This window comes from Corvus hawaiiensis, chromosome 2, assembly GCF_020740725.1.
Source record: "Corvus hawaiiensis isolate bCorHaw1 chromosome 2, bCorHaw1.pri.cur, whole genome shotgun sequence".
NCBI classification, from domain to species: domain Eukaryota; kingdom Metazoa; phylum Chordata; class Aves; order Passeriformes; family Corvidae; genus Corvus; species Corvus hawaiiensis.
Genome location: NC_063214.1, coordinates 2,603,094 through 2,616,782, shown reverse-complemented (window position 1 = coordinate 2,616,782; position 13,689 = coordinate 2,603,094). Strand labels below are relative to the sequence as shown.

The 13,689-nt window shown below is 38.3% G+C and overlaps 1 protein-coding gene across 1 annotated transcript in view; it reads right to left on the bottom strand.

The window, feature by feature from the left end:
* Positions 1-667: 667 nt before the first annotated feature.
* The window catches only part of ZNF654 (zinc finger protein 654), a 30,564-nt gene continuing 17,542 nt past the window's right edge, over positions 668-13,689 (bottom strand). The window contains exons 6-9 of the mRNA XM_048294161.1: positions 12,937-13,076; positions 8,663-8,804; positions 4,860-7,176; positions 668-4,531 (exon numbers count right to left, since the gene is read on the bottom strand). Of these exons, the coding sequence (XP_048150118.1) occupies positions 4,524-4,531; positions 4,860-7,176; positions 8,663-8,804; positions 12,937-13,076 (2,607 nt within the window). The 3' untranslated portion in view covers positions 668-4,523. The remainder of the gene's footprint in view (positions 4,532-4,859; positions 7,177-8,662; positions 8,805-12,936; positions 13,077-13,689) is intronic.

The window sequence follows — 13,689 nt, the reverse complement described above, 5'->3', positions numbered from 1 at the left end:
GGGCATAGAAGTTTACATTTGGTGTTAATACAGTCAACAATGAGTTTATTAAATGGCTAATGTACACACTGCCATTTTGAGGAATATTTTTGCTGGCAAAATGTACCTGAGGCCCCTTACCCTTACACCCACACTTAAATTCCTCAGGCAAGGACCTTGTCAAAATTATCCAAAGTAGAAAATAAAGGTAAGTTTCAAGTTACACATAAAAAAAAAAAAAATCACCTTCCAAAACTTTGCAGAAAAAGTCAAAAATCTGCAATTAAAGAAAGTTAGGAATTTACAGGACTGTGAATAATAAATCTAAATTATCCAGTAATTTTAGAGGGCAGTATTGAACTCTCCAAAGAAAAAAAAAAAAAAACCAGAAGAAGAAGCAACTACACTGTCTTTGTGTCTGGAGTTGACAGCCAACCAGAAGCAGAGGTACCTTAAAACAGCTGCACTCAGACTTGGCTGTGGCCCCAAATTTGGATTTTGAGCCCTAGGAATTAACTGCTGCCCCCATTTTGAAGCTTGGTCTATTCAAATCCAAATATCCACACACCCAGAGCATCAAGACCTGGCATCTTCACATAGGTGCCACACAACCCTCAGGTACCAAATGTAACACAGTAGCACTGAACATCACAGCAGCATGTCCAGAGTGATTCTCCAAAACACAAAATCAGTTTCTATCAACAACAAAGACAATGTTTTATTGAACAAATCTATGTACAGTACAAAAGGTTTTTAAAATGAAACACTACTGTAGATTTATTGCAGTTTGATGGCTCAGTTTTAATTTGTACTCTTATATAAAATGCAAAGTAAAATAATTTAACATTCAACAAGGAAGCACAAATTTCCTTTCTTGCTGAACCTGTAACAGCTTTTACAAATTAAGAGTCCCAAAATGCATACACTGCATTTAATCAGAAAGGTGTTATACAGTACCAAATAAATTAAGAAAATAGTAACACTACCACCCCCTTTGGGTCTTTTGTCCATAGCACTGGTGTTAAACAATAAAAGAAATGAGTACAGCTGAACCTTCCATGTGATATTAAAATCACAAAGTTTAATGTTATAAATTATCCAAACTATACAATTCATATAATTTTAATGAATATGGCTAAATAACCAAAGTACCAGTGACCTTGCCCCACAGATATGACCACTTGCAACCTATTTTCAGTATTCCTTTTTTCATGAAAGGTGCCTACACCAAGCGGCAACTTTTTGAAATTAGAAATTACATGACCTTTCCAGTGAAACATGATGGGGTTAGAGGAGACAGTCTGAAAAAGAAAGTCCAAATCCAACTGGAGGAATGTTACTAAATACAATTATCAGCACTGAATTGCACGAATTTTGATCCAACAAAGCTCCTAAGCTCATGTATAACTTCAGGCCGCTTTAGGGTGGCTGGAGGCTTACATTACACATGTACTTCAGGATTTATTGAATCAAAGAGATATATCTTGAAGGGTTTCCAATTATATCACACAATGCTTAATGCCTGGGGAAAAAAACCCAAAAAACCCCAACTTTCAAGATTTGTAACCTGTTTTCAGCCCTAGAAGCTGCAGGCTTAGTATGAGGTAATACTCAAGATATTAAAGAATCCTTAAAAAGCATGGAGAATTATTCCACACATGATTAGAATTATTCCATATGTGATCCAAGTATCTTTTTGCTTCTGATTAAAGTTGCTCAATACTGCAACTATCTGAGAATACCAACAGGTTTCAGAGAGTAGCTTAAAGAAAATGCAATGTCTTTTGAAGCGAAAATAATAATTTTAAAATGTTACCACCCACTTGCTACTTTAAGTCAATTTAACAGATTCCTGATAATTGTTAGGTGATGCTCATCTTCACCTACGTAAGAATTCCTATTTGCTGTTCTCCAGAGTGTACACACTGAATACATGATAGAAACAAATGGTGGTGTTCCAGAAAAGCATCTTTGAACAAAAATTACTTTAATGCAGGTACAAAAAATTATGGTCACAGTTTATGCATGTACACAGATGCATTTATCTACACACCTAAACCAAAGATAATACAAGTCTCAGTCATGTTTTTAAAGCATCTTCAAACACATGGAGCTCCAGGGAAAAGGCAAAAAAGCACCAAAGATTAAAAGGTACATTAAAAAGATTTACACAAACATCTTTGTTGTATCTTTGTTGACTCAGTTTTCCGATTTTCAGAACTGTAATACTTTAAAATGAACCTTTTTTTTTCCCAAATATATTTAAGCAATGTCAAGCAAAGAAGGGGGAGCCTGGGAACATTCAACACAGTAACTGGGTCCTTAAAAATTAGTTGGTATCTTGAAAGTAAAAAAATGTGAAAGTGCATTTGTCTGATAAGGACCCCATTAACTTTATGTTTAAAACTTTTAACGTATTTATACATGTAAATATATATAAAGTGTGTATATATGTATATATAATGAATGATGCATTTAAACATTTAAATCAGGTTTTTTGCAACTGCAAAAAAAAAATTCTTTGGTGCCTCAAACGTCGTACAAATCTCTGGAAGTGGGCCATAATTGGGATTCCTGTAATGCACACATACCTGTGATCATAATTTTATAACCTTTTATGTTAATCAAACTCAAAGTTAAGGCAAAATCTTCTAGAATTCAAGAGCATGATTTTGAATTTGCATTCTTTCTACCTCACAGGAAGGGGAAAGAAAGCAGAACTAATGCAAGTATCTGTTTACTTCCACAGACGATTATTAGCAGAGGCATTGCTGAACTACTGAGTTTATGTTCCAGAACTGCTTCACAGGCTGTCTTACAGAGGAACCCTTGGGTTTGCAAGGGTGAGCCATTCCTACAATGAACAGGGGGCTTTATGCACCCCCTGATTTTTCTTCATTAATTTTCACCCACCTGTTGATTCAAGCCCTACACACACAGGGATGAACTCTTCAGTGACAGCTGAGCAGGAACAGTTACTCTGTGCTGTCCTACATTTCTGGGATGACTCTGGATGAACACCAGTTTTCACCACTGTGCCTTCCCTGCCTACAGACCCATTACAAATTTCATAGAACAGGATCCCAAATAAAAAAAAAAATATGATGTGGCAAGACAGTGTAAGATAAATTAGAGGACAAATTAGCACAGTAATTGGACAATGTGCATGTTTGCCACACCTCTGCTTTAGGGTAGGAAGACCAAAAATTACAACGGCATCTTTTTGGTTTCAAAATCTGTACTTCAGTTTTCCATACAGAGCTGAAGGACTCCTACTTCCTGTCTTCGCATTCTCATTGTTCCTATGAGCAGTGAATCGTGAATAAAGTGCTTAACATTGAAATAACTCCTTCACCAGCCTCTGGGAAAGGCTCTCCTTTCAAGGGATGCTACTAAACAGGGTTGCAGTGTGTCTTCAAGGTTGAGAGGATCCCTGTTTTCTCCTTTCTAGACAGTAAGTAAGTAGTGACAGCACTGAGTTGTGGCCCACCACCATTAAGCAACACCACAAATGTGAAACAGGCCCTTCCTGACCTTTTTGTTCACCCCAACCTGATGTGCTCTGCTTTTATTTGCCTTCTCAAGTTGTTGTCAGTCCTACCAACAGCTGAGGGACCTTCTTCTGCCAAGTACAAGATTCTGTACTTGCAGAATATCAATTTAACTCTGCTCTGTCATGCAAGTTTAACCCCTTAATATTCTGGATTTTTTTCCATCAGCTGCTGTTAACATGCACACAATCTGTGCATGTATCACTTGTGTTGCTCTTCCCACACCTACAGCAGATGTTTTACAGGACACCTTGCAAAGGGCTTCTCCTGCATGGATCTGATTTCCACTGTGTTTAAGACTCACACAATACCACAACAACTCACTTTTTCCTGCTTGTTCTGTATTTCAAGTTTTTGGCTATTCCAGCATTCCATCTATCTCAATATTTCTTTCCACATTCCTCTTTGGATTCTGAGTAGAAGTTTATGAAATGAGCTCCATGCTTTTGAGCAGATAATGGACTCACACACTCTGAATAAAACGAATGAGTGGTTTCTTTATGTATTTATCCATAGGGCAAGAATGTAACACCTCCTTGAATGATTCCTTCCCAGCTGTGTGGATAGATACACTTGAACCACACAAACTAAAGCAGCTTTCAGAACTGGCAGGTTGTATTTCCACAAGGCAATGAACACCTCTGCTTTCTCTGCCTGCTCACCTCTATGCCTTATTGTCCTTCAACTTTCATGCTAGAAAAGCTACGCCACTGAGCTTCAATCATACATTTGGAATGAACATGGCTTTTTGGATAACTGGTACTTTGGGGATTTTGTAGCAACTTTTCTGGACTCAAGACCTGCAGAGCTCCTATTACTCCTCTCTGAGTTTTTTTTTCTAGAAAATGTGCTTTGTCTTTATCAAGGTCATGTTTTTCTATAGGAATTTGAGACTGCTTCATGATTAAGGCCAACTGGGAAACAAACTGATGCTTCTTCATGTAGTGTTTCCTTACACCACTCCTCATCTGATACTTTCTCCACAACATTGAATCAGGCACCTGTAAAAGAGAAAAGATCCAAACGTAAATGGTTCCTTAATCTAGAACGTTGCTTATGTTTTTCACCATACTTAGTTTCAAACATGCAAGGAAAGACTGATTGATTGAATTTCCCCACTCTGTTTTATCAGAAGTCTTTTCCATTAGTTGCCTACAAATTCTGACCACCTCTTTCTTATTCTGAACAGCACATCTAATTTAAACCTCCAATTTAGCAGAGTACTGTGATTTAATTAGTGTCTGTCTTATCTATTCCTGTTTTCAAAGACCATTTCCCAATTGGTATTTACTGCCAAAGAGACCAACACAGAAGGACTGCAGGACTTACTTTCATCATCTGAATCGAATCCAAAGAGCGTCTGACACTTCTTTTGTGCAAGGTGAGCCTCAAGTGCTTCTGAATTACAGTAGATGGTCAAGCAGTTGCCACATCTAAATCTTTCTGTTGATTTGCTACAAATTTTATCTTGTTCAGAACAAGCATCTACTTCATCAGCCAAAATTTTTCTCCGTTTTGGCATGCTAATGTAACGTTCATCAAGGTAACTTGGAGGCAATGGTCTGACGTAGGGTTTTGTTAAGATGACACCATATGAAGTAGTCTCTGTTGTCTGATTTGGTTTAGAAGGTACTTGTGAGGCAGCAGGAGCATTATTTTGTGGTGCATCGTGACAATTCTGTAAAACTGGTAACACTGACCCATTTTCTGTCCTTGTTTCATCTGCTACTCTGTCCAAAGGTATCTGGGATGCCTTGGATGATGTCTGATCTAGGTCACTGTGCCCATTGACCAGTTGGTCACTAACAACATTACAGTTTTCAGGATTTGGCTGCAACACAGGTGTCTTTTGGTCTATCAAACTTAAAACTGGAGCACTACTCTCAGATGAACTTTCATTTCCATTGTGAATTACATTATTTGCTTTCTTCTCCACGCTTTGAATATATGTCTTTGGTTCTGCAGAATCCTTCCTTGACTTCCAGGTTGGAATTGGTAAATCTACAGTTTCTTTTTCATTAACGGATTCATCTTCATCTTGGTAACTACAAAGTTCTGAAGGATCATCTGAAGAATCTTTTTCACTTGCATCTTCTGAACATTCTGGGGTTTTATTTAAATAATGCTGAGCCTCGTGTTCATACAGCAAAGGGAGCTCCTCAAATAGCTCACAGCAGTCTGAGAAATTGCACTGAGCTTTAAACACACTGTGACTTTTTGTATGTTCTGCAAGCTCAGTCGACAGCTTAAATCTCTGATTACAATTAAAGTGTAAACAAAAGTAAACATTTGGATACACATGTCTCTTCAGGTGGTCTATAAAATGTTGGGAATCAGCGAATTTCCTCTGGCAGAAGCGGCATTTTCCTTTATTCCATTTCATTATATGCTGCTGCACCTTCAGATCAGTTGGATGAGTTTTTCTGGCATGTTTGTTGAGGAATCTTATTTTTTTAAACACTCTAGCACAACCATTCGCAGGGCACTTAAATGTTCCTTCCTCGTCCAAGGCATCAATGTCTTTTTGAGGGCAAAACACTCCATTCACTTTATGCAGAATGGGTGACTCTTTACTGGAGCTCTCATCGTCCTCAGGCAAACTCTCTGTACTTAAAGCATCAGGAACATTATTAAAACAGCTGTCACTACTGTTTTCAGTAGCATCATCCTGGTCACTTAGATGGTTTTCCACTGCATCAAAAACCTGTTCTGCATTCTCAGCCTCCTCTTGGACCTGGTCAGAACTTGGGGCTACTGCAGCCTCTGGTTCAGTATCTTTGGAACCCTCAGAATTCCCATTTTCAAGAGACACAGAAACACTAGAACATTGCACTTCATGAAGCGCAGGAGCCTCCTGACCAGCCTCAAGAGCTGCAGCAAGATGTTGCCTTTCTATCTTCCTGACATGATTCCTTAAGTGCTTCAGCATGAGTCCTTTCTGCCTGAACTTCCTGGTGCAAAGCACACAGGAGAAGCTGCCCTTTTTTTGGTGAGCTTGTGCGTGTTTCACTATGTGATCCCCAAGGAACTCCTTGTTGCAGATCACACAGCGGTGCCTTGGTTCAGTCTGATCCAACGTTTTGGATGCCTCAAGAGCCTGGTGGTTCTTTTTGGCACTCCCTTTGGACCGGGCTCCGGAGCAGTTTCCAGGGTCGAGCTCCCCATTGCTGACATCTGTTAGACAGCCACGTTCCTCACCCAGAGCCCTGCACTCTGCTGTTTTCTCGGTGTTTGCAGGAGAGTTTTCCAGTGTACTTTCACTCAAGCCATCCAAGGCTTTATCGCCCAACAACGCTAAACAATTCTGCTTGATCATCAAGAAATTCCAGAACTCAGGATCGAAAAACAATCCTTTCTTCAAGATGGGAAGCAGCTCAAACCGCACACGGTTTTGAACAGAACTAGTGCACTCATTGTATTCTTCATCTGCACATTTATACAAATGTTCAACAGTGTAGTACGATTCCAAGGTGCGCTCCAGGAAAAAGATGGAGAGAGCACAAATTCTGAGGATCTCCAAGTCATTTGGCAGAAAATGAGCGATTGCTTTATAAATAAGACTTTTCATGTTGGGATCTTCACGGAGGTCCAGCTGTAGGGCACATCCACATATCTCAACACAGATCTGAAGGCCATCCTCGCCAACCTGCAGGAAGGAAATGACAGAGTATATAAACAACTCCCAAACATCCCAGTATTTATATTCATCTATTGCAAAGCAGGAGTTCAGAAAGCATCCTCCTAACTAAACTTCACCCAAGGGCATGAACATCTTTAAATATTGCTCAAACAAGGCTATAAATACAGATACAAAAATGGTTTGCGCCGAAAGCTGTACAGCTACTGTCAACAAAGCTTCAGCTCCGCTCCATGCAGTTCTATAGTTAAAGGTAATTATTTGGGGATATAAACCAAGACTGCAAGAGATCATATCTGATCTGTCAGTATCTTCTGCCTGCTTCTTCATTGCCTTGGCTGTTTCACACCATAATTGAATGATTCTTCTCTATTTTAGCCCTGTTCTAACTTTTTTAGCTTGAATTACATAAAAACCATGGTAATATTGCTCACAGTTTTGAACAACCACCAGGGGAACCGTAACAACCCATGGCCAAGAATTCTAACAGGCCTCATTTGCCAAAAGTGATGACCCATCCTTCCAATGAGCAGAATTCCTATTCCACACTTCAAGCTGCAGGCCCTGTCATGAACATGGAACTCAGAGGGATGATCAGAAATACACTGCCCAACAGGCAGCAGATTACAGTCAAAAGAGGTATAGGAAATTTAGAAATAATTAATACCTCCTATATTTAAATGTGTTTTAACAAATACAGACAATATTCAAGAAGTAGGGGGTTATTAAAAAAATAAGACTACTCAGATGCAAATAGAATTATTAATAACACCACAAGCATTTTAGAACACATACCCTTGAACAGCAGCAAATTATTGCATTTAGATCTGACAAAATAATTTAGAATTCCTTAAGGGCATAAAATATGGAGGAGCTCTGTTAAGTCAGGTCAATGATAAATAACATTTGTTGGGAAACAACTCACAGGCCTGTGTGCAAAGCATTGCACGTGACATCTTTTGCAGATGGGACAGAACAAGCCTAAGACCTGAAGCAAGAAATACAGCACAATCTTCTGAAGCAAAATCATGTCTTCTCCTGTAGTATTCTGCCTTTTCCTTTATGTTATATTAAACACTTTTTTCAGATTTGATTAGAACTGGTAAAAGGATTCAGAGAATTTAACAAGGATGAAGGCTGCATACAATTACACGAGGTCTATTTCCTTAAGAGATCAGGCTGAAAAAGAAACCCCAAGCAATAAATCATTCACATTTATTCCATGGACTTATTCCTCAAACTTGCTGCAGAAACAGAACAACCCACCATTCCAAAAAAAACCCAAAAAACAAACTTAAAACCACAAAAGCAATCATAATATTGAAGCCCATTCTAGAACCTGACAAAAATTTCAAGATAATACTGTGTCCTTCCCTACTCCCTCTTTTTTAACTTTCCACAAAAAGTGGTGATTACACAACACAAACATCACTTCTCTTTACTTTAACTGGTTACCAAAAGAATGGTGGATGAGGTAAAAACAAACAGAACTTACTTCATCCTTAATGACTTTCATGAAAGGGAAAATTACTCTGACATTTGTAGCAATTCTTAGAAGCTGGTAGCACTGGTCCACAAATACTTGTTTTGATGGGTTAGATTTGAGCTGCAGTTTACTCCAAATGAAGATCAGGTCCCTATTAGGTAGAGAAGAAAACATTCCAATTAGGTTGAGTTTTAGAACTCTACCACTAAGCATGATGCATTCCTAAAGACAATTATTTGCATGTTCTGTGACTAAAATCATATTTGAGGGTGTAATACTGACCTAATTAACACCACAACTGCACACAACGTGCACAATGGAAAATGCAACTTAATTACTTGGTTAAAGTATTCAGGGTATCTCCTATCACTCAGCCAATGAAATATGCAACGAAACATTCATGTATTCAGCTTAGTTTCAGAGAAGTGCACAATAAAATCAGATGGAACAGCACCTAGCCCTCAACACCACAGGCAATAAACATCTGTGTGCTCTTGGGATTAAATCACTTCCAGTGCAACGATGAAGAGTCCTTCAGGAAAAGAAGCTTTTGAACATGGAAAATGGAAGCAGCATAGGAAACTTCTGATGTGGCAGGAAATAGTGATGTTCTCCAGTTAGCACAATTTTCTGCCCACAGCAGTTATACCACAGTTTCAGGCTCTACAGCTATCCTACATCTCCATGATCTGCAGTCAAATACATTTCTGCCTGAGACAAGGAAATGTAAGATCAGATTAGGGCTGAACTCTGCACAAGTGATGTGCTTAGCCTATAAAATAGAGCTAATTGAAGTTTTAAAGCATAGAAGTGCTGTGCACTTTAATTCAGAGACTCAGGAAAGCAACTGGATTAACTTTTAGTCAAAAGAAGATTTGCCAGCACAAAGATTTCACACAGGGGTAGCTCTGGCTAGGAATCAGGAGAAATCCCACCATAACATTACAATGAAAGCAGAACCCACTGACTTTCATTTTCTGAAGGAAGACACTTTTTTATTCCAGCAGCCTCCTCCCTCAGAAAACAAACCTGGTTACTGACAAAAATATTTGGCTGATTTTCCAGAGTCAGACAAACCTTTTGAGATTAAGCTTCTCTTAGTGAGCTCAGAGCCTGAATGAAGGGAAGCGACAGAACTGCCCATGACAAAACCAACACCACTTTTGAATTCAGGACAGCTCTACAATTGAATTCAGCTCTACAACTCTGCTTGACATTGAGACCTTGATTGTTTTCTTTCATACAGAACCCAAGAGAACTAAAGTTGAAAGGAAGATCAAACTTACGGAGGAAACTGTGAAAAGGGAGACCTATAGGCAGCTCTACACACGAAAAATTAGTCTTACTGGTTTTCCAAAGATATAAACTGTTCACCTCTGCCTTTACCAGGCTGGAAATCTGAACTCCACATATTTGCAAACTTCATCTACAAGTTTGAAATTAGTGTCTTCATGCACTAAACCATTCACAACAACTCAGTAGAAGTCTCAACATGAAGTACAGAAGTAAGAACTGAGTATTTTTGCTGTTATGTGTTACAATTCAATAAGCCATCTTATTCTCTGCTTTGCCTCACACCATTTCAGAACAAGCCACTTCAATACTAATCCCAGAGAACGTGAGAAAAATTAAATTATTCTTCTGAGAGATTAGTGATTAAAGGGGCTTGCTATGTGTTCAGACAAGTGCTAGGCTGGCACAAGGAAAGAGCTGAAAAAGGAATGCAGAAAACTGGAAGCAGAAGGAAGAGCTCCATGGGTGAAGAACAAGGTGTTACCCATCATTTGCCTAGACCCTGACATGAAACAGTATTTTAGTCTTTTAGTTTTATTTTTCTGTGTTGATATGGCAGCTTCTTCAAGTCCATCTCTGACTTTTTTGGGACAATTTAGATTGTTACTGGGAGATCACAGAACTCAGCACCTCTTGACCAGAGGCAACCATGCATTCCAGACTCTTAACTACCTCCAAAATACCAAAACCACTGTGTGCCTCCACCAGCAATATAAGATGATGGCTAAACCCTCCCTAACTTAGCTGGATCTAATCCCTTTGCTACTCTTAATAAGTAGGTCTAGGGAACACACTTGCCAAAAGACTGACCAAACCTGTGGTGAAAATTCCTTGACTTACTGAATTTACTGCATAGGAATCATCTGAAAACAGCCAAAATACTACTAAAAAAATCATCTGGCAGAAAGGGAAGGCCATTTATGCCTGCTGCATCAAAATATTGTGTGTCTTCCTGAAGAGACAACACTTTGTATCTAAGTGTTCTGAATTGATTTCTTACCAATACTTTGTGCAAAATTTTTTTTAGTATGACCAACCACAGCTTGCTTGATTTCATTTCAGAAAAATAATTCTGTTCATCAGAATCTAGAATTTATTCTTAACATCAGTGAAAATTAAGAGTTTTGTGACAAAGCTGCTTGAAGTTCATGATCCTCCAAGATGACAGCTAATGGTTTTAGCGTGAAGATTTCATATAGGCTGTAGCAAATATCTGCTATTTACAGCTTTCTAATCTATTTCGTTGTCTTATCTTTGCTAGTAGGGTTAGCTGCTAGATCTCTGTAAGATCTGCAAGGCCCTCAGTTCCAGACAAGGTGAGATGATTTATACTGTGCTGGAGACATTAAAATCTTCCCTGGGGAGAAGAACACTCTGTGGGTTAATTTAACCCAGCTCCTACTTCTTCAAAAAATTGGATTACAGCACAGCCATGCCTTCACAAGCTTTGCTGCAGTTTACATGATCTATTAAGTATTACACAGAGCTCTTGTTGGGAACACAATTGTTAAGGCTCAGCATCTGTAAAGAATGAAACATCTGTCTGAGATGCACAGACGTAAGTGCTCTGAACTCTGTTCCAAAGATCCTCAAGTTCTATATTCTGAATAGATTAAAATACTGACAGATGCCAAGATTATTTCCTAAAAACCAGGTATCAAACAGTCCTTGAGCCTCTTCTGGAGTTTCATCTTTGACATCTGCTTTGCCAGAACAAAAAGAGATAGATATCTTGCTTTGAACAGTAATTTCAAAATGGATGATGCAAAACTCAATGATCAGCTGATTAAGAGCAAGGTTAACATGTTACTACAGCAAAAGGAGGTTTAATTACAATATTCAAAATGCATTTCTTTAAAGACTGAATCCCCCAAACAGAAAGCACTAATCCATAGAGGCTACACCTGTAATTTCCTAGTAAGAAGCAGGGAGATGCAGCATTTAGGCAGGAATCAGCAAAGATGGATTCAATTCCCAGTGGGCTCACACAAACTCTACCTTTTTGGTTGAACTTCACCTGTCCTATGGGGACAGTCCAGTCCATCTTTTCCTGGACAGACTGGATGAAAAATGCCAATAGCTAATGCCAATACATTGTACTACAAATGGATGCCATAATCATAATCCCAATGCTTTCAATTGAACAATTACTCATCCAACAGTCCAATAGTTAAGGAAAAAAGTTAATAACAAACCAAACATTATCATATCTAACTTTCATTAGTGTCTCAAGACAACAAAGCTTTTTGATTTCCTGGAATCTGGGAACACAGAAATCCAAGGTAGCTTCTGAACTCCATATTAAAATTAGTTAGGCAGATTAATAATTTGATCTCTATCAAATCCTTGCTAAAATGTTTTGCTTTAACTACATAACCAAACAAATAAAGCATATTTTATCAAGGAATGCAGATGTTCCTTGAGGTACAGAATACAAGCTCAACAGAAGTATTATATTCCTTGCTATCTTTCAGTCCCCAGAATGACAAAATTTGTTGACAACTCTCATCCAAGTATCAAGATGACTGAATGTGTGTGAAGACATCTTCAGTGTTTTCTAGAGAACCCCATCTAGGTGGTGGCTCTGTTTATGACATCAAAGTTTCCATAATTAGTAGCACATTTTCAGAACCATACATTCTCTTTTGAGGCACTTTGGTGACACACTACAGTTACAGAGCAAAATATCTACATGGGTAAAGTCTACAGACTGCATTTTGCTAATAATAAATGCTACATTTCTAGGTATTTCTAGCCTGAGGAGTGTAAAGGGCTCACTTTTCTGTTACTTTGAAACATTAAAGAAGTGTTTTGCACTATGTAGGCTACCCCTGTACATGGCTGTGTGTAAAAAGGCAAACAGGCACAACAGAAGCACCAGGAACATTTCAAAATCGTTTTTATCTGGTATTTTAAAGTTAGGTGAGTTTCATTTTGGCAATAAGCATGTATTTTCTGCTCAGCTGCTTCCCCAGAAATAAAGTATTTACCATATACAATACATGTCCCCATTTTGGAGCTGTGGGACTAGGAAGGATTCACAAAGCTGTAAGGCTAAGGTAGTCTTCCCTTCTTTTTCAGTGTTGCAGATGATCTCAATTCCACTCTTGCAATCAGTCCTCAACAAGTGCTATACAATTAAAATAAAATCGATTTAGATCAATTGGCTAACATGAAATCAAAACCTATCAGACCTTGGTCTACTAAAAACTTCAGGAATTGATATTAACACAGGATGTCTTTGGAATGGCTTTTGTGTACATCTACAAATAAAGATTTTGGAGGTATTTTGAGCTCTTTCATATTTCTTAGAGAAATGACCATCAGAGCAATTGTCTGAGAAATTAAAATACTACACAAAATCACTTTTTTGCATGATGGTAGCTTGTTCTTAAAACAAGGTTAAGAAAAACACTGTAATCTAGTAAGTGCAATCAGTGGTAAAATAGGGCCACATTCAGCTCAAGTGTCATTTTACATACTGGGGCATCATTAAAAAACTTCAACAAAGCTATATAATGTACGATTAACATCCATTAGGCTCAAGTGCTTTTACTAAAATAATAGTCAATAGTAAAATAATCAATACACTGAAGTTACAAAATATTTAGGGACTATATCTACAAGAACACTTGACCAAAAAATAACATTTAGGTCAACAAGATTTGTAGGCACTGCACATTTAACTTTTCAAAGCTTAAGTCAGCACTAAGTTAAGCAACATCAGGGTGGCTGCCTGATTT